We start from the raw sequence: 20,568 nt of genomic DNA, 5'->3' as shown, positions 1-20,568 counted from the left end.
CTAACCCACTGGAATTGTGATACAGTGAATTATGAGTGAAATAATCTGTCTGTAAACAATTGTAGGAAAAATTACTTGTGTCATGCACGAAGTAGATGTCCTAACCAACTTGCCAAAACCTATAGTTTGTTAACAAGACATTTGTGGAGTGGTTGAAAAACGAGTTTTACTTCAACTGTATAACACAATAAAATAATTTGACTTTTTGAAAATCAGTTGCTAACTTGCTTACCACTTTTTCCACACTTTGCCAAACAGTGTTGGTTTCCTGCCTTTGCTTTATAGGCTTTTTTGTAGAATTCTACCTGAGCCCTTAAGAGACAGTGGACTCAGCATCATCCATCACCATGATAAAATGAAATCGTCCTCCAGGTAATGAGATATAAAGCCTTGTTAAAAGTGACCAATAAGAGGATATTTTTCTCTACCTGAGAGCAGGACTTTCTTTGAGCATGTCCAAGGGGAACACATTGGCAATAAGAGTGTTTTTGAGCATGTCCAATGGGAATGAACACTTTGGCCATAGAAGAAAGTATCGATGTTTCATAGCCCTGGCTGTCTGTAATATGCTGCCTGCCAAACTCTAACTTTTCAGTCACATAAAGTTAAGTTCCATCTGAGTGGTCCAGGATTCAAAGGCCTGATCCTGCTTTCGTGTTTACCGTTTGAAAGGTTGTTTGGCTTGGTTATATGGAGGTGGATTGTTGATCAACAGAGCTATGGCAGCAATACTATGGGGATAATGAATATTTACATGGCTGTAGCTTGCTGGATCTAGCTATATGCTTAAGATATTCAACCACATCTCGGGGGTGAAAATGCAGTCAATAACAGGGATTTCTTTATGATTAAAAACCAACATATTTCTGTAAAACGTTCACCATCAGGGCTCTCTATCCTTGCAGCAACCATATATCCAGGCAGGAAGCTATCCATTAGACAGACACACGCACGCCTCCTCGCTTGCACACCCGTCCACTAGAGCCACTAGAACTGATTACATCATTTTCGTCAGGCCAGACGGGCGACCCTGACATGTGTTCCAAATGGAAATATGAAATATGAAAATGCTTTTGGATGCAGTTAGCCCCTTAAGAATTCCCTTCTGTGAAGGCTCATAAAAATGAAATCACCACGAGACAGACACCTTGGATGGCATTTTTGGATTGATATTGGCAGAAATATAAGGTTTTACTGTTTCAGTCTGGCAGCTAAACGGTCGTTCCATTCAACCAAAAACCGAAAAGCCCAAATGACTCCAAAATCTGGAAACCCATTCATTCCATTTCGGAAAACTTTTCCCACCAAACAATGCAGAACATACTGGTATTATGATTATCAAATTTCAAGTTTTAATGTCACATGCACAAGTATAGTGCAATGCCTTTGTTGCGAGCTCTAAACCCAACAATGCAGTAATCAATAACAATGTAATACTACAAATATCCCAGTCATGGATGCAGTTCAAATGCCAAATGATACGTCTATTGAGTGAGGAAGGTCCCAAAACACTCGGCAACAATCAAAATCCACAGCTTGCAAAATGATTGTCTTTGTCTGCAAACATGATCCTGCTTATGTGTGGAGAGAAGAAGATGAGCTCTATGGAGAATCAGACTATGGCTTCAGCTTGGTTTCTGCCCAATCAAACTGCATACACAGTCAGTCAGTCTCCAAGACCAATTCATTCTCATGGTTAAAATAACCATGTGGAGAATAATCATGTGCTTCAAATGCATCATCACTGCAGCAACGGACCAATGACACAGTGAAGCACAGCTGTGAACAGGAAGGAACTCTCTCTTACCCTAACCTCTGATTGGTTTAGTCATTACTGCAGTGGACCATTGACATGCTGAAGCACAGCTGTGAACAGGATGGCCACAGTGCTTTAAATCAAGATGTATATTGAGAAACAATAGTCCTAGGGGACCTGCTCTGTCCTGTCCAATCACACGCCTATAGTATGGATGCGTTGTTTCCTATTCGGCAGAAAATCCCCAACAAGAACAGATACAACATTAGAATCCCCTGTGTCCTTGTGCCACCTAGCCACCTAACACAGTACAGTGTTTTGCTCTACTAGCCTATAGTGTTGCTGGCCTGTGGTATTCGTGTGCCAGCGGTTAACTGTTTCATTTATAAAGGTAATAATACCCAAGAGTCAGGCAGCTCTGTTCCACTGCAGCCTGCAGCCCCCAGCACTGATACATAACAGTCATCACCTACTCTGTCTTACAGAACCCACTACTGTAACTAGAGCACAGATCACATACTGTACCGTGGATGGAACAGACTATGGGTTCAGATAGTATTTATTTTCTTCCAAGTACTTTGACCTATTCTTGATTGAGTTTACCTGATGCAATGGAATTGTCCCAAAAGTGCAAACCCCGCCCATCTCCATCACCTGCACTCCAGGTAGGCTCATCAAATGCTCAATGTATTTGAAAGAAAACACGAATACTACAAATACAGGTATGAATCACAAACAGAACCTTGAAACACTGCTCCTGAAATACATTCATTGTATGAATGCTATGCATTGTACAGGGATGTCCTTGCATGACATCTACACACTGATGCCATCACAATAGACAAGAAACCATTAGGAATGTATATCTGTTACATCCTCCTCCTATTTATTCATTTCGACGTCAGATACACACACACACACACCGCCCAGTGCTTTATACACACCATAGCAGTCAAGGGAGGGAGGTACGCTCATACACACGGAACAGCAGCTGAGAAGATATGAACAGAAGTGTGCCTGATTAGAAAATTGTTGAGTGAATTCACAGCCCTCACTGGTGTGACAACCATGCATGCAGTATCACCCCATCACGTTGTTATTCATTGAACCACAACTAATTTACAAAATTAGTAGCAGAAAATGAAAGACCCCACATGCCATATTGGCAGGCACTGTAATTGTAAACATGTAGAAACCAATTTTGCAGTCCCATTGATTCCTGGGAATTTACTGTTCTCTGATACAGCTGCACTAGATTAAATGCTTCTGGGTTTTTAAATATTTTTGGACCAGAAAAACGTTAAATGGTCCAAAGCCTTGGACTTTTAATAGCTGAAGAGGACGGGGAAATTACCAGTTGCTCATGGAGAGGACAGACTCCTCCTGAGAGTGATTAGAGATAAGAGAGTTGTGTTGTGTTGGAGATGTGGAGAGCGATCAAATGAGTTGACAGTTATGAAATGTTAAGAACTTTGTGTTTGGTGTGTGCATGTGTGTGTCTTGCGGTCTTGTGTCTAATGACTTCCTATGGTGTTGCAGTGTACCTACAGTTCCATACATCTGAAGGGACTATAGTTAATGATCTGTCTCTCATGCATGGATTTCTTTGAGTTGCACTCGTTGACAAACTCTCTCCACTGTAGGCATTATATCAAGCACCGGGCTAAAAGGTGAATTATGCACCTTGTGTTGCCATGGAGACCCGGAGAGACCGTCTGAAACTCTGCTGAATCTTTACAACAGCTTTTCTCTCAGACAAATACACGCTAGCTGTGTGATGGGAGTTTTGGACCACTTTTGTCATCGTTATAAAGTGTTTCCCTCTTTTGTTCCTACTTTTAAAAATGTTTTGTTCTGTCGCTCGGTGGGTGGGTGTACTAAATGATCCTGAAAGGGAGTGTTTCCTAGACAATGTGCCTCTGCTTCTGCTTGCTCTTTGAGGTCAGGGCGGATTATTGTAAAACTACTTAGTGACAACTGCTGATATAAAAAAGCATATTTGATTGATTCATTTGTCTCATCATAAATCCTATCTCCTCTCCAGAGACCAAACCGGCGTGCAGCTTCAACGGGTCGGAGTACCATGACGGAGACATGTTCCGAATGGACGCCTGCCGCTTCTGTCGATGTCAGGGAGGGGTGTCGGTGTGCTTCACCGCCCAGTGTGGCATCTTGCACTGTGAACGCTACTACGTCCCTGAGGGGGAGTGCTGTCCTGTCTGTGAAGGTATGACTTCCTCACCAAATGACTTCGCCCCTGACTAATCCCTCCCTGATTCCGTTCCTAAACAGTGACTATTATGGGATTTCTATATAATCCTATTCATCATGATCTGAAAGGCAAAACTGATCCTTTATCAGCACTCCTACTCTGACACAACTCTTTGTGAATACAGAGGGAGTCTGTGTCCTGAACTATTCCTTTAAAGGGAATCACCAAACCAAACCTCGTCCTTACTATTGTATGTATTCAGATCGTGATCAAGCCTATGACCAATGTTACCTTGGTTTCTAACATTCAGAGACGTGGCAACAGAAATGACAGTCTGCTGAGACCAAAGCATTTCATATCATCTCAAATTAGTGCCTGTGGTAAAGGGCGAGTGCAGAGCATCAATAAACATCAGGAGAGAGAAGAACTGAGGAGAACGCCAAACGTCTACACCGCCATGGCAATATCCAGCTGCACGCAATCAAAGGCTGAATGATGAGAGGGCTTAAACAGTCACTCAGTCAGTCGTCCCCCCTTCTGCTCATCACTCAACCTCTCTTTGAATGACTGTCTTTGGTTCAGGGACACACACAAACAGAGCGCACATGCACACACTCACACACACAGCTGTAAAAACACACTGACAGACGGGTAAGAAAGCTCCTTCACAACCTGAAGATAATTTTGCGTTAGCTCTGTATTTAAGAATACATGAATGAATATACAACTATATTCATGATGGTATCACATGTATTACAGTGTGACCTTGGAATCCATCAGACAATGAAGTATATTTTCAGAGCACCACATAAAATATTTTAAATTGCTGCTTTTTTCAGGGTTGGTGAGAGAAGATGTGAATGCTCTCAAAAGCCATTCTCAAGTTCACATGGCTTTCATCTCAACCTCAACCTTTAAACTATAACCTCTTTAGTCTTTTATCTTTATCAATGTGTTCTCTATCTCTTTTCCAGACCCCATCTACCCAGTGCTGAACTTTGCTGGTTGCTACGTGAACGGGGAGATCCTAGCACACGGAGACCACTGGCGTGAGGACGACTGTACGTTCTGCCAGTGTGTGAGCGGCGACGCCCGGTGTGTGGCCGCCGCCTGCGGGCACAGCTGCCTCAACCCTGTGACCGTACCAGGAGAGTGCTGCCCAGTGTGTGAGGGTAAGTGTGTATGTGTGTGTGTGTGTGTGTGTGTGAGGATAAGGAGAGCAACACACACCTCCACCCGACGTGCCCTCTCACCTCACCCTGTCTGTCTCTGTTTGTGTCTGTATCATTGCCACTGTCTGGCTGCATCTCCAGCTCTCTACTCTGTTGGTGTCTATTTACATCTCTCTTGCTAGCTGTGTCTGTTTCTATCTCTTTTTCTGTCTTACTTTCTCTCTGTCTCTATTTCTTGCCTCTTTCTCTCAGCTAAAGTCTCTCCCTTTGTCTGCTTCTCTATCTATCTCTCTCTTTCTCCCTCCACCTCACCCCCCCCCTCTTTCTCTCTGCCATTGTGTACTGTTTTGTTTTATGTTTATTTGTATCCATCTGTGGACCTGTGTATTTGTTTGTCTGTGTGTGTGTCTCTGTGGACAGACAGGGTCAGTGTCTGTGCCGATTCAAATGTTAACATCTTTGTTTAGTCCTTGGTAAAAACCCAAACATCAGAGTCAGTAGTCATACAGTAGCAGTAGAACAGTACAGTAGTCTATGAGCAGCTCCAAATCAGCCCGGCTAGGGAAATATGCCTCTGAGGCTGAGCAGAATCACATCCTTTCAGTTAGCAGGTGTGTGGCTCGGCTTCACTACCGCTGGTGTCACGCAGCAGCAATCTGCATACAAACAGTGACAACACACACGCACAAGCACGCACACACACACACATACACAATCCTCAAACCTTCCTGGTGTTCTTTTTCCCTAACATTATGCACTGCTTTATTGAGTTATTTATTATGCACTGCTCAGAATACCACATTACTGTCTCCTCTATCCTCCCATGTATTTTTCAAATTGGTTTGGAAAGACCAGCTCGGTCTACACTGGGGACTAGGGCTGCGTCTTGTTGCTCGTTTGTCTGGTTAGTGGAAGCAGTGAGCTTAGTGGCTTACAGAATCATAATCTTTTATTAGGGAAGTCTGTAGTATGGATTTTTGCAAAGCTATCTGGGGATGTTTCTGTGTGTGTATATGTGAGGCTCTCTCTGGCTTCCTATCACTGATGAGATTACATCTAGGGTACAAGGGACTAGTCCAGTGTAGTATGCTGCCGGTTTCTATATTACACACACACACACACACACACACACACACACAGAGCAGATATTGGATCGATGGTACTGTAGGTGATGATCTTGGTTGATTATAATCTATTTTACCTTGGTAGCGAGGTACCACGGTTCTGGTACAGCATATTGCCTTATCTTATGAATACCCGGAACACTATATATGGACCTAGCACCGCATCAAATGGCCTGTTACCAAACGTGTATAGGAGTTAATCATAACCAGTCAAACCTTGGTAGGTGGAAGTCACGATGAAACAAAGCTTCAAGAGTGAGTAATTGCCTAAATCAGTGATGCAAGATACTGTATGGATACTTAGTTACAGCTTAGCATTGTTAGCTGCAAAACAATGAGTTGTAAGACCCCTTTTAGCGTTAGCACGCTCTACTGTAGCCTAGCATGCTTGACCTAGAAGATATTGATACAGTTGAAGTCGGAAGTTTACATACACTTAGGTTGGAGTCATTAAAACTCGTTTTTCAACCACTCCACAAATGTCTTGTTAACAAACTATAGTTTTGGCAAGTCGGTTAGGACATCTACTTTGTGCGTGACACAAGTAATTATTCCAAAAATTGTTTACAGACAGATTATTTCACTTATAATTCAATGTATCATAATTCCAGTGGGTCAGAAGTTTACATACACTAAGTTGACTTTGCCTTTAAACAGCTTGGAAAATTCCAGAAAATTATGTCATGGCTTTAGAAGCTTCGTTAGAAGCTAATTGACATCATTTGAGTCAATTGGAGGTGTACCTGTGGATGTATTTCAAGGCCTGCCTTCAAACTCAGTGCCTCTTTGCTTGACATCGTGGAAAAATCAAAAGAAATCAGCCAAGACCTCAGAAAAAAAATGGTAGACCTCCACAAGTCTGGTTCATCCTTGGGAGCAATATCCAAACGCCTGAAGGTACCACGTTCATCTGTACAAACAATAGTATGCAAGTATAAACACCATGGGACCACGCAGCCGTCATACCGCTTAGGAAGGAGAAGTGTTCTGTCTCCTAGAGATGAACGTACTTTGGTGCGAAAAGTGCAAATCAATCCCAGAACAACAGCAAAGGACCTTGTGAAGATGCTGGAGGAAACAGGTACAAAAGTATCTATATCCACAGTAAAACAAGTTCTATATCGACATAACCTGAAAGGCCGCTCAGCAAGGAAGAAGCCACTGCTCCAAAACCGCCATAAAAAAGCCTGAAACAAAAACTGTTTGGCCATAATGACCATCGTTATGTTTGGAGGAAAAAGGGGGCAGCTTGCAAGCCGAAGAACACCATCCCAACCGTGAAGCACGGGGGTGGCAACATTATGCTGTGGGGGTGCTTTGCTGCAGGAGGGACTGGTGCACTTCACAAAATAGATGCCATCATGAGGAAGGAAAATTATGTAAGATATATTGAAGCAACATCTCAAGACATCAGTCAGGAAGTTCAAGCTTGGTCGCAAATGGGTCTTCCAAATGGACAATGACCCCAAGCATACTTCCAAAGTTGTGGCAAAATGGCTTACGGACAACAAAGTCAAGGTATTGGAGTGGCCATCACAAATCCCTGACCTCAATCCTATAGAAAATGTGTGGGCAGAACTGAAAAAGCGTGTGCGAGCAAGGAGACCTACAAACCTGACTCAGTTACACCAGCTCTGTCAGGAGGAATGGGCCAAAATTCACCCTACTTATTGTGGGAAGCTTGTGGAAGGCTACCCGAAACGTTTGACCAAAGTTAAACAATTTAAATGGAATGCTACCAAATACTAATTGAGTGTATGTAAACTTCTGACCCACTGGGAATGTGATGAAAGAAATAAAAGCTGAAATAAATCATTCTCTCTACTATTATTCTGACATTTCACATTCTTAAAATAAAGTGGTGATCCTAACTGACCTAAGACAGGGAATTTTTTACTAGGATTAAATGTCAGGAATTGTGAAAAACTGAGTTTAAATGTATCTGGCTAAGGTGTATGTAAACTACCGACTTCAGCTTTATATCTGGGGTAATGAATAGTATTTGTATTTAAAGGAGTTGGACTCTATCATGCAGTCAGTAAGTGGATGGATGATCTGACAGGGACAGCCAGGGGACTTGGTAAATTAACCTCATATCACCTCAGATTCATATTTCCCCTCATGGGTTCTTACTCCACTTCTCCCTCCAATTAAACAGTACACTATCAGACTATCAAAGCATTTTAAAACACAATCAATGAATAACAAGTAATTGGAAACAACATTATACATTACAAGCTCAACCCAGGGAATTAGTGGTGAGTTTTGTTTTCTAATCAGGATGCAAAGATCTCCAATTAGGTAGCTAGTTCCACTGGCCTGGGGTCATTTCCACCCGTAAATATTCTCTAATGTGGACCTGGGTTGGGAAGGAGGGAAGGGGGATGGAGGGAGGGAGGGAGGGAGGGAGAGAGAGAGGGAGGAAGAGAGAGAGAGAGAGAGAGAGAGAGAGGGAGTTTAGATGGATAGATGAATAAAGGGATGGATAGAGGGATGGATGGATGGATTGATGGAGGGTGAGGGAGAGAGGGTGGATGCATCCTGACTGAGCACAGGAAGGACGAGGAGAGTAGAGGGCAGTGGACCATGCCATGTCTCAATGCCTGCAGGCTTCTTTACCTCTGCCCCATTGTGGGCAGAACCCTGGCCGCTCACGCTCAACCCCCACCTCCACCCCCTTCCATTCATCTTTTATGCGCCTGTCCGACTCTGAAGCAATTATGCGTGTTTGAGTGACCGAGCCTCAAACCTAGGGAGAGAGAGGCAGGTAGGGTGTGGAGGTAGGATGCATCCCTCAGTCCTCCCACGCTAACCCAACCGTCACACTCCTGGCCATGCACCCTGAATGGTAATATTAATAATAACAGATTATGTGTATTTATGTTTTTATAGACCGTATAACTGGAGCATCTGTATTATGTAAAATAGGTGCAATAAGCACAACATTGTTCACTCACTGCTATTCTACACAGAAGGATATTTGTGTTGCTGATAGTGATTTTGTGTGTGTTCTGTCCTCCTCATCAGGGTTTCCAGGGTTTTTCAGATCAAAGCAGAGATAGATGGGTATAGATATGATTCCCTTCTTTGATATGCTCGTGCTCACACACTTTTACAGCCATTACATTTACTGATAGGGGAATTGAATCTCTATGGGGCATCATGTTTTTACTCACTGGGCTAGGCTTGGCTTTGATTTACTTCAATTTCAACAGTGGCTGGAGAGAGACTGGAACAGATTGGAACAGATTGCAACATGTGATTTCTCCCAAACACCTATTCATATTTGTATTCCATTCATGGATGGGATGAGTTTTTGTATGATACTGTAAGATGGGTTTGACCACGTCACTATAGGAGAAATTGACCATTGTGTCTTGGTGGGGGATGAGATAGATACTCTGAGAGCAATATGACAGTGAGCAGCAGAGTTTAATGCATGCCCTGACATCGTTATCCCACTAATGACCTTGCTCTGCCTCCTTAACAAAGACTCCTGACATTGGTGATGTGTAGATAGCTACCCTTTATAGAAAACCCCCGCAGCTCACTGGTTAGGACCTCAACCAGATTTCCCTGGCATGTAGAATCCTCTGAGAAACAATCAATGGGATTGTCTCATCTATTTGCCATATCAAATATTACTCTAACACTATTACAATGGTTGTTTTGATTGATTTACACCAAGATAGTCACCATCTTGCAGTGTGGAGGTTGCAGTAGTACAGTACGTTGCCTGTTAGAGCCCGTCAACTTTAAACCTGAGGGGAGGTCAGTCAGTGTGAGCTGTGTTGTCATTGCCATGTATTGCGTGTGTACTGGGTCTGGTCCTCTGTGTGTACTGGGCCTCTGGGAACACCAGGTAAACACAAGCCAGGTCCTGCCACTGTCACCCCTGCCCTTGTCCCTCCCAGGCAGTACACACACAAACGCACACGCACACATACACACACGCTCACACACACACACACACACACACACACACACACACACACACACTCACACACACACCCCTGCCCTTGTCCCAGCGGCCCCAGGGCACACGGCCCTCTGCTCCCGGCAGCTTAATTTAGCTCCCCCACAGCCAGGCCAGCGCTTTATGCATTTTTATTTCCTAATTATTATTTGTTAGGAGAGCTCGTTTCCTCAAGGTGACACCCCCTCTCTGTCAGGGTGGTTATTGTGCCAGACACACTGTGTGTAATTAAGCAAATCAAGGCTGTCACATTGGAATGAAGCCCTCTGGAGGCCTCTGCCATGCTTAATGTTTAATGCTACATAACTCACCTACACCTGGGATACAGAGCGGGGAAGGGGGAGGGGGAGGGGGGGTTGCTTTGTGTGCATTTGTGTTTTGTTACTGTTTGTGTGTATGGTCTATTTGGCGATGCATTAGTTTTTTTGCCTTGAATTGCCATGTCCCGGCTACTGTAACTACCAGGCTGTTTTGAGCCTGCCCACCAGTTGTTTGTTAACAGGGATACCTTGTTTTAGCCCTAGGTTGTAGCAAGTTAATGAAATCAGAGCGAGAGAGCTCATTCTTAATTCATAATAACTATAAGTCCTGAAATAAAGACATGGAGGCGTTCAACAGAGACAAATAACCTTGAGGGGAAAGCAGATGGGAAAAGAACATTGTGTCATTTTGTTACTTTTATCTGATGGGACTTAATTAAATTCACACCTCCAGAATAATTGGTACTGCACTGTTTTCAGACAGACCTACTCTCCTTCCCTACCTGGCCATTTTGTGTTTACCAGGAATTAATTCATCACAAAGTGACCCCAACACATTTGTTTGCCTTTGTTTAATGAAATGTCCTTATAGGCTTCTATTTATTTTGTTTTAAATGGTTTCCAATAGATTTAGCATTGTCTATGCATTATTAGCATTGTCACTATGTTTTCTTTCTACTACTATGTTTATGTTGTGCATTATTACATTCATAGTCTCTTGTGACAGACTAGACTGGCCAGCGTACACGTGATTTGCATTCATGATAAGATAGCCTACTTCAGAGAGAAGCTGCAGTTAGTCACTGGTGTCTCCTCTGACCTTGACTGTCCTGTCCTCCCCCTACCTCCTCCTGGCCACCTCCACCTGTCCTCCTCCCCACCTCCACCTATTATCCTTGCCACCTCCACCTGTCCTCCTCCCCACCTCCACCTATCATCCTTCCCACCTCCTCCTCCTCTCCACCTCCTCTTCCTCCTCCCTTCCTCCTTCTCTTATCCTACTCCCCATCTTCCTTCTCCTGTCCTACTTCCCACCTCCTCCTATCTTCCTCCTCTTCCTCCCCTTCCTGGTCTGGTCTCCTCTTCAACCCTGGTACAACCCTCCTCATATTTATCATCACAGAACAGCACTGGTCCTGGCTCCCTCCTCAGCAGAGAGGAGCCACATGCAGCAGATAGCAGCCAGCCAGCCAGGCATGGTGACAAGCATCAGGGAGGAATTTTTCAAAGCTGTCTTAACTAAACCGTGTGCTGGTGTCCATGACTGTGAAATATGGCCAGCTAACGGCCTACGATATGATATTAAGTGCTCTATAATCTTTTAATGGATTCAAACAAACTGAACTGAAATGCAGACACCTCAATGTGAAGAGATATGCGAATGTAATATACATTAGATGGAGGAGTGGAGGAGTCAGGTCACAGAGGTCAGTTGGTCGTGCCTTTATACAGGATATTATAGTAGCTGTCAGGTTTTTTCAACTATTGTTCTGTGATATTTACCCACATTAATGGAAGATAGGTGTGGGTTTGTGGAGAAATTGCTTTTGACTCTGATGGCTCCTATTAGTCATAATGCCAGAACAAAGCTGTGTGTGTGTGTGTGTGTGTGTGTGTGTGTGTGCGCGCGCACGTGTGCGTCGTATTTGTGTGTTGAGTGACGTTACTCAGTCGACTTACCGTCCAAAATGTTGTGTGTGATTTTTTTGGTTCCTACAGAGCCCACCTACATCACGATGGCGCCCCCTACCTGTCAGTCATTAGAGAACTGCTCCCTGTCAGAGAAGGACTGCTTATACGGCTTCCGACTGAACCTGAAAAGCTGTCGCACCTGCCACTGCAAGACACGTGAGTACTGGGCCATATTCATTAGTGCACACAGCGGAATACGTTTTAAAACTTCCAATGTAAAACGAAAGTGTGCGTTTCTTATTGGACAAATCCAGGATGGTACCTCCTTGTTTCAGTCCATTTTCTTCCGTTTGGTTCACGACCGTGGTTTGGTCTGACGTCTCGGTCAGTCAAGCCTGTTTTGCAATATGTCTATTATTTCCTCTGACCGGATTGGTTTATACAGAGGACAGAACTCGCCCTGGGCCAATGACATTGAGACATTGTTCTCTGGTGTTCTCTCTCTCCTTACTGACTGTCTGACTGTTGATATGACTTTACCTGTCTGGGACGTAATCAGACATGGATTAAAGGAACACAGACGGCAGACTGAGACATCTTGAAAGGGCTTTTAAAAACAAAGATGTTAATGTCCATGCCTGTCAGAAAAGAGCATTATCATAAGTCATGACTTCTGAGTTTCAAAAACAATTCCTCATTTTGAGTATCTCTCAATGAAGACATATTGATGTATAAATTAGCTTAATGCACCTCTAAGTCATTGCCACAGATCATAATAGAATAAGTGGACTTTTAAAACTATTAAATTACAGTTACGTTTTGGCTATAAACTGATGTCTGATGTGTTTCTGTCTGTGTCCTCCCTACAGGAGAAGAGCTGTGCAGTGCCCTGATCTCTGACTGTACCCTGAAGTGTCCCTTCGGCCTGCAGACAGATGCCCACGGCTGTGACGTATGCCAGTGTCGCCCCAGGCCAAAGAAGTGCAAGGATGTTGTTTGTGACAAGGCCTGCCCCTTCGGATTCATGTGAGAAAGCACTTCTCTCTCTTCCTCGCTCCCTCCCTCCCTCCCTCCCTCCCTCCCTCCCTCCCTCCCGCCCTCCCTCCCTCCCTCCCTCCCTCCCTCCCTCCCTCCCTTGCTCTGTCCATCGCTACCTCCCCATATACCCCTTCTTCCTGCTCCTTCCCTCCCTCCCTCTCTCACCCTCCATGCTTCTACCTCCATCCTTCTCTCCCTTCCTCTCCCCCTGTCTTTACCGACAGTCTACCCACTCAGACACGCTTAATAACAAACATGATGATTCTCCGCTCTCACACAATTATCATATAGTTTTCACTCCAGCGCTCCACGCTTTGAAATATGAAGCGATTTAAAATCTGCATAGTTTCAGAATAAATTATGCCTACTTTGCCAGTCACTTTCAGCTGTTATAAAGCAGTAGAACTTCACAGAGACAGACAGACTGACATATGGTCAATTTTCATTGAAATAGCGGCTCCTTCAAACTTATGTCACAAAATATGTGGTCCTCTGTAGCTCAATTGGTAGAGCATGGCGCTTGTAACGCCAGGGTAGTGGGTTCGATCCCCGGGACCACCCATACGTAAAAATGTATGCGCACATGACTGTAAGTCGCTTTGGATAAAAGCGTCTGCTAAATGGCATATTATATAATTATTATATTAATTACCCTGGTTACATGCTTTGCCTGTTATGCTTAAGTGAGTTTTGCTCATAAACTGACAAAATTATAGCTTTTTCCTTCGCCACAACTCATTTTGGCTAAACAGGCATTGCATGTGGAGTTGACATTTGAATTAGCTTCACCCAGGTTACTGATTGGGTTTGCTGTGTTGCTGTTGCGCTTGGTAAAGGATGGCCTCTGATAGTGAAACTGAAGGGCTAATCTTCTAACAGGATGTTATTTTAGCTTCTCCAAATGCATCTGGCCACTAGTACCCTGCTTGTAGGCTCACCACACCGCACCCCTCCCCGAATACATGGATTGCCATTCACACAGAGGTACATCAGTAATAAGTCATTTATTACAGCTTTCACTAGGGAATCTTGTCTGCAGGTTAAGAAGGTATGCATACAGTCCTGGCACACACACACATGCTCATACCTCCTACGCTTGCTGTGCATTAAAACTCATGTGTAGAGTTATAAAACAAAAGCTTTCATATACAGCACATGAACAATTACAGCACATGCCCAACAGCCATACCACGTTCTGATTAGATTAGTCTGAAATGACCAATAACGAAAATATTATAATGTGACTCAATCTCAGGCTCCATTTGATGAGCTCAACTGATTTATAACATTACCATAGTTGGAGAAGCAGATAATGTGTGTCAGCGGTTCAGAATGGTTCAGGAGATGTGTCTAACTCACTACCGGCCCCCTAAGGCTCCTTTACTCCCGGCCAAGTTAAAAGGTACAATCTGCAATAGTTACTGATGTTAAATGGTCATTTCAATTAATGATATATTTACTCTTGAAGAATGTAACTTATAAATGCCTCAAGAGCTCATAGTACAACTGTTTTACCCCATAATAACCCAAAATATAAAGTTGTTTCACGGCATAGATTTATAGCGGGGCTGCTGTTTTGCTGAAACACTCATTACAGTTTGTGGCTTTAAAGGGGAAATCTGCAGTTACTACATCTATTTTTGGACAAAAAATTATGAGATATACCCTTTGATTCTTGAAGAATATAACTTCATGAGCTTAGTTCAACTGTTCAACTGTCGTATACCATCAAAACCCAAAATATAAGATTGCTTTACTCCAATGTTTCAAAACAAAGTAAATTGGATGACCGGATGACCGCTTTGTTTCAACTGCCCCTTTAATGGCTGCTTCCCCCAGTCCCTTGTAGTAATAGTAGTGGACCTTCTCTTTCATAGCAGCTTTTCTATTGGGCAGCTAGCAGCTTTTCTATAAGGCCCCGGGGAGGCCGGTCCACCTGCACTATAATCCATCTGCCCTGTATCTTAACTGTGGTGTGGACCAACCAGCCAGCTGGCCTGCTAGGAATTATTATGACAGAATAGTTATGGATATGACAGAGAGTAAAACGCTTAGGCGGCAGGCAGTGTCCTGTCCACACATTTACCTTCTTATCATAAACTAAACTCTCCCTCAACAATGGTCTGTCATACAGTAAAGGTGTTACTCGACTGGTCTGTGCCTGCATTGAACCAATGGTCTCTCTCTCTCTCTCTCTCTCTCTATCTCTCTCTCTCTCTCTCTCTCTCTCTCTCTCTCTCTCTCTCTCTCTCTCTCTCTCTCTCTCTCTCTCTCTCTCTCTCTCTCTGTCTCATGAATGAGTGTGCACGGCGTGAATGCTTGCATCTAAGATTCTAATTTTAGATATCTATTTATGCGCCGTCAAAGTTATAGCTTACACCCTCTGTTCGAGCAGCAAAGTGTTTAGTTTGAATAATTCAACGGGCCGCCGTCTCCTCTCCGTACAGACTCTATTGATATTCCCCACAACTGAAATGGCCCTTGATAGCTCCTTATCACCAAACCAAATGTGGATTGTACATGGCCGTTCCTCCTCGCACCTATTATTCATGACAGTGGGCAGGAGAGGGAGGAGGATGGAAGGAGGAGAGGGAGGAGGATGGAAGGAGGAGAGGGAGGAGGATGGAAGGAGGAGAGGGAGGAGCGGGAGGAGGATGGAAGGAGAAGAGGGAGGGATGAAGAGGGGAGGATGGTGGGATAGAGGAGGGGAGGATGGTGGAGCTGGATGGGATAGGGGGGATTTGGAACGATAATTTTTATTTAGGAAAGGAAAGGTGCCCTGCTCTGTCTGGTCAGAGCAGCGAGCCACAGAGCGAAGCGTTTGTTTGATACGTCCCAATGGTCAGTCATATGTGCCATCTGTTGACACGAGTGTGCACACACACAACCCCTCTTTATCGCTGTCCTTGTTTTAACTGATGACATTGGTAATGCTTGTCATTGGCACCTTGCTGGAACGTACACACTGCCTGTCTCTGATATGCAAATGTTTGTGTGGCTGTTTGCTATGTGTTTACCTCTCTATGCAATGACAAAAATCTAACTGATGAAACAGATACTACGGCAAACAAACGTTTGCTGTTGTAAACTAAAGCATGTCACACAAACAAACACAATGGCAAACTAAAAGTTGACGGGTGTCGTCATCTGTAATCAGTGCTATTGAGTTATTGAGGTGAGAGATGAAACCATCGTAGTCTAATATTCTCACTTTCACTATAGATAACAAATGTAATAAAAAATTGAAACAGGGACACAGTGAATAACAATAACAAGGAAAAGTAACAAGACTATATACAGGGAGTACCCGTACCGAGTCCATGTGCAGGGGTACGAGTGTGTGTGGCGTCAGTATGCATGTGTGCGCATGCTATGTGTGTGTGAGCGTATGTAGTGTGTGTGTATGTGTATGTTGGGATGTCAGTGTAAGTATGTAGGGTCAATGCAGGTAGTCCGGGTAGCCATTTGATTAGCTATTTTCCAGTCTTATTTAGTAGTATTATGGCTTGGGGGTAGAAACTGTTCAAGGTCCTGTTGGTTCCAGACTTGGTGTACTGGTATCGCTTGTCGTGCGGTAGCAGAGAGAACAGTCTATGGCTTGGGTGGCTGGAGTCTTTGCCAATTCTTTGGGCCTTCCTCTGACACTGCCTGGGGTAGAGGTCCTGGATGGCAGGGAGTTCGGCCCCAGTGATGTACTGGGCCATACTCACCACCCTCTGTAGCGCCTTGCGGTCGGGTGCCCTGCAGTTGCCGCACCAAGCGGTGATGCAGCCAGTCAAGATGTTCTCAATGATGCAGCTGTATAAAAAATGTCAGCCTCCTGAGGGGGAAGAGGCGCTGACGTGCCCTCTTCCCAACTGTGTGGGTGTGTGTGTGGACCATGTTAATTCCTTAGTGATGTGGACACCGAGGAACTTGAAGCTCTCGACCCGCTCCACTACAGCCCCATCGATGTGAATGGGGGCATGCTCGCCCCTCTGTTTCCTGTAGTCCACGACCAGCTCCTTTGTCTTACTGACATTGAGGGAGAGGTTGTGGTCCTGGCACCACACTGCCAGGTCTCTGACCTCCTCCCTGTAGGCTGTCTCATCGTCATCGGTGATCAGTCCTACCACCGTCGTGTCGTCAGCAAATTTGATAATGGTGTTGGAGTCGTGTGCGGCCATGCAGTCCTGGGTAAACAGGGAGTACAGGAGGAGACTAAGCACACACCCGAGGGGCCCCCGTGTTGATGGTTAGCATGACAATGTGTTTTTGCCTACCCTCACCGCCTGTGGGCGGCCCGTCAGGAAGTCCAGGATCCTCACTGCAACACCCACCGAGATGGCCATTTTGACCACCCTCAAGGCTGTGATCTATAACCAGCAATGCTTCGCCTAGCCATGCTAGCTTTGTCCAGAGTGGCTTGTAATGTGGTTGCTAGCAAGCCAACAGCATGCTAGGTAGTGATAGGTATCAACAGCCAATCCAGTAGGGGCTGGAAGCTATAGTGCGCTTCGATTGGTCTATTGCGCCGCGATATTGCTGAGTATTTGTATAAAGTTCAGCTTTCAGCTTTTCGCCCTGTTCACGCTCCCACGATATGTTCGCATCGCCCCACGGTCCCCCGGTCACTTCGCTTCTCATCGCTTTTCTTCCATTGAAAATGAATGGCCATTGTTGTTTTATCACCTGACATCATCCCTAGTGGACATGGGCCATCACACTCAGCAAAGGTGGATTTTATAGGCTATCCATTTCAGATACTGTAGCATACAGTGGGGAAAAAAGTATTTAGTCAGCCACCAATTCTCCCACTTAAAAAGATGAGAGAGGCCTGTAATTTTCATCATAGGTACACGTCAACTATGACAGACAAATTGAGGAAAAAAAATCCAGAAAATCACATTGTAGGATGTTTTATGAATTTATTTGCAAATTATGGTGGAAAATAAGTATTTGGTCACCTACAAACAAGCAAGATTTCTGGCTCTCACAGACCTGTAACTTCTTCTTTAAGAGGCTCCTCTGTCCTCCACTCGTTACCTGTATTAATGGCACCTGTTTGAACTTGTTATCAGTATAAAAGACACCTGTCCACAACCTCAAACAGTCACACTCCAAACTCCACTATGGCCAAGACCAAAGAGCTGTCAAAGGACACCAGAAACAAAATTGTAGACCTGCACCAGGCTGGGAAGACTGAATCTGCAATAGGTAAGCAGCTTGGTTTGAAGAAATCAACTGTGGGAGCAATTATTAGGAAATGGAAGACATACAAGACCACTGATAATCTCCCTCGATCTGGGGCTCCACGCAAGATCTCACCCCGTGGGGTCAAAATGATCACAAGAACGGTGAGCAAAAATCCCAGAACCACATGGGGGGACCTAGTGAATGACCTGCAGAGAGCTGGGACCAAAGTAACAAAGCCTACCATCAGTAACACACTACGCCGCCAGGGACTCAAATCCTGCAGTGCCAGACGTGTCCCCCTGCTTAAGCCAGTACATGTCTAGGCCCGTCTGAAGTTTGCTAGAGTGCATTTGGATGATCCAGAAGAGGATTGGGAGAATGTCATATGGTCAGAAGAAACCAAAATATAACTTTTTGGTATAAACTCAACTCGTCGTGTTTGGAGGACAAAGAATGCTGAGTTGCATCCAAAGAACACCATACCTACTGTGAAGCATGGGGGTGGAAACATCATGCTTTGGGGCTGTTTTTCTGCAAAGGGACCAGGACGACTGATCCGTGTAAAGGAAAGAATGAATGGGGCCATGTATCGTGAGATTTTGAGTGAAAACCTCCTTCCATCAGCAAGGGCATTGAAGATGAAACGTGGCTGGGTCTTTCAGCATGACAATGATCCCAAACACACCGCCCGGGCAACGAAGGAGTGGCTTCGTAAGAAGCATTTCAAGGTCCTGGAGTGGCCTAGCCAGTCTCCATAGAAAATCTTTGGAGGGAGTTGAAAGTCCGTGTTGCCCAGCGACAGCCCCAAAACATCACTGCTCTAGAGGAGATCTGCATGGAGGAATGGGCCAAAATACCAGCAACAGTGTGTGAAAACCTTGTGAAGACTTACAGAAAACGTTTGACCTGTGTCATTGCCAACAAAGGGTATATAACAAAGTATTGAGAAACTTTTGTTATTGACCAAATACTTATTTTCCACCATAATTTGCAAATAAATTCATAAAAAATCCTACAATGTGATTTTCTGGATTTTTTTCCCTCATTTTGTCTGTCATAGTTGACGTGTACCTATGATGAAAATTACAGGCCTCTCTCATCTTTTTAAGTTGGAGAACTTGCACAATTGGTGGCTGACTAAATACTTTTTTTCCCCACTGTATATACTGGACCTATATTTTCTAACCTTATGAATAAGTGATGTTAACCTCTCTCTCTCTTTCGCTCTCTCTCCCTCTCTCTCTTCCTCTCTCTCTTCCTCTCTACCCCCATCAGAAAGAACAAGCATGGTTGTGATATCTGCCGCTGTAAGAAGTGTCCAGAGTTACCTTGTGACAAAGCCTGTCCAATGGGCTTCCAGCAGGACGAGTTGGGCTGTCTGAAGTGCCAGTGCAGAGGTGAGTGCCATCTATTGAGAACCTTTGATACTTATGCATTCATCATTTAGATGCTGCTAATAATGATTATTTTCTCCAAACTCTCTCCTCTCTTTCCCCTGTCAGACTTGGAGAACCACTACCAGTACCTAAACTTTCTAACTATTCTGCTGTTTTCCTGTTTCACATATTACACCCATAGAGAGTTGTCTGGAGTAGTCTCGTGCTGCCAGACAGGCCATCTGGTTATTCTTTTTGTTCTCATCATAGTCAGCTACCTTCACCATCAGAAAGAACCAAACTTTTGTCGACTTTTGTTTTGATAGATGTTGAGGGCATAGAATATGACTAAGGATGTGTCCTGAAAGGCACCCTATTCCCTTTAAAGTGTACTAGTTTTGATGGGCCCTGGTCAAAAGTAGTATACTATATAGGGAATAGGGTACCATTAGGGATATATTGTTACATTTTTGGTCTTTTTTTAAGGCCAACTGTTGGTGCAACCAGATGGCAGGCCGGGGTCAGCTCCTCCACACAGATGTATTATTGATACTCCTCTTGTGTTCTGCTATGATTTGCACTAAATAATGAACTCCCTGTGAAATATTAATGAATGAGGGTCCAAAACACATTCTCTTTTGAATTGGTAAAATTGGGCATCTGTCCCCATATGGCTCAGAATCTCAGACAGGATTTTAATCAAGGTGATTTTTTCTCTCCATGATAATGATCTGATCCTGGTTGGCCCAAGATCCTGTAAGCCAGTCAGTGATTGGTTGGCCCCTGCTACAGTAAGCCAGTCAGTGATTGGTCCGCCTAAAACTGTACACCTGTCAACTAGAAAAAA

The 20,568-nt window shown here is 44.2% G+C and overlaps 1 protein-coding gene across 1 annotated transcript in view; it reads left to right on the top strand.

Moving 5' to 3' along the window:
• The window catches only part of LOC311146126 (cysteine-rich motor neuron 1 protein), a 128,257-nt gene that overhangs the window by 89,413 nt on the left and 18,276 nt on the right, over positions 1 to 20,568 (top strand). The window contains exons 6-10 of the mRNA XM_084182601.1: positions 3,801 to 3,983; positions 4,943 to 5,140; positions 12,220 to 12,348; positions 13,002 to 13,158; positions 19,621 to 19,742. Of these exons, the coding sequence (XP_084038727.1) occupies positions 3,801 to 3,983; positions 4,943 to 5,140; positions 12,220 to 12,348; positions 13,002 to 13,158; positions 19,621 to 19,742 (789 nt within the window). The remainder of the gene's footprint in view (positions 1 to 3,800; positions 3,984 to 4,942; positions 5,141 to 12,219; positions 12,349 to 13,001; positions 13,159 to 19,620; positions 19,743 to 20,568) is intronic.

Source organism: Coregonus lavaretus (genome assembly GCF_964263955.1).
Source record: "Coregonus lavaretus genome assembly, chromosome: 18".
Classification (NCBI taxonomy): Eukaryota; Metazoa; Chordata; class Actinopteri; order Salmoniformes; family Salmonidae; genus Coregonus; species Coregonus lavaretus.
The sequence above is the reverse complement of the archived record's forward strand: the minus strand, read 5'-3'. Positions and strand labels throughout refer to the sequence as shown.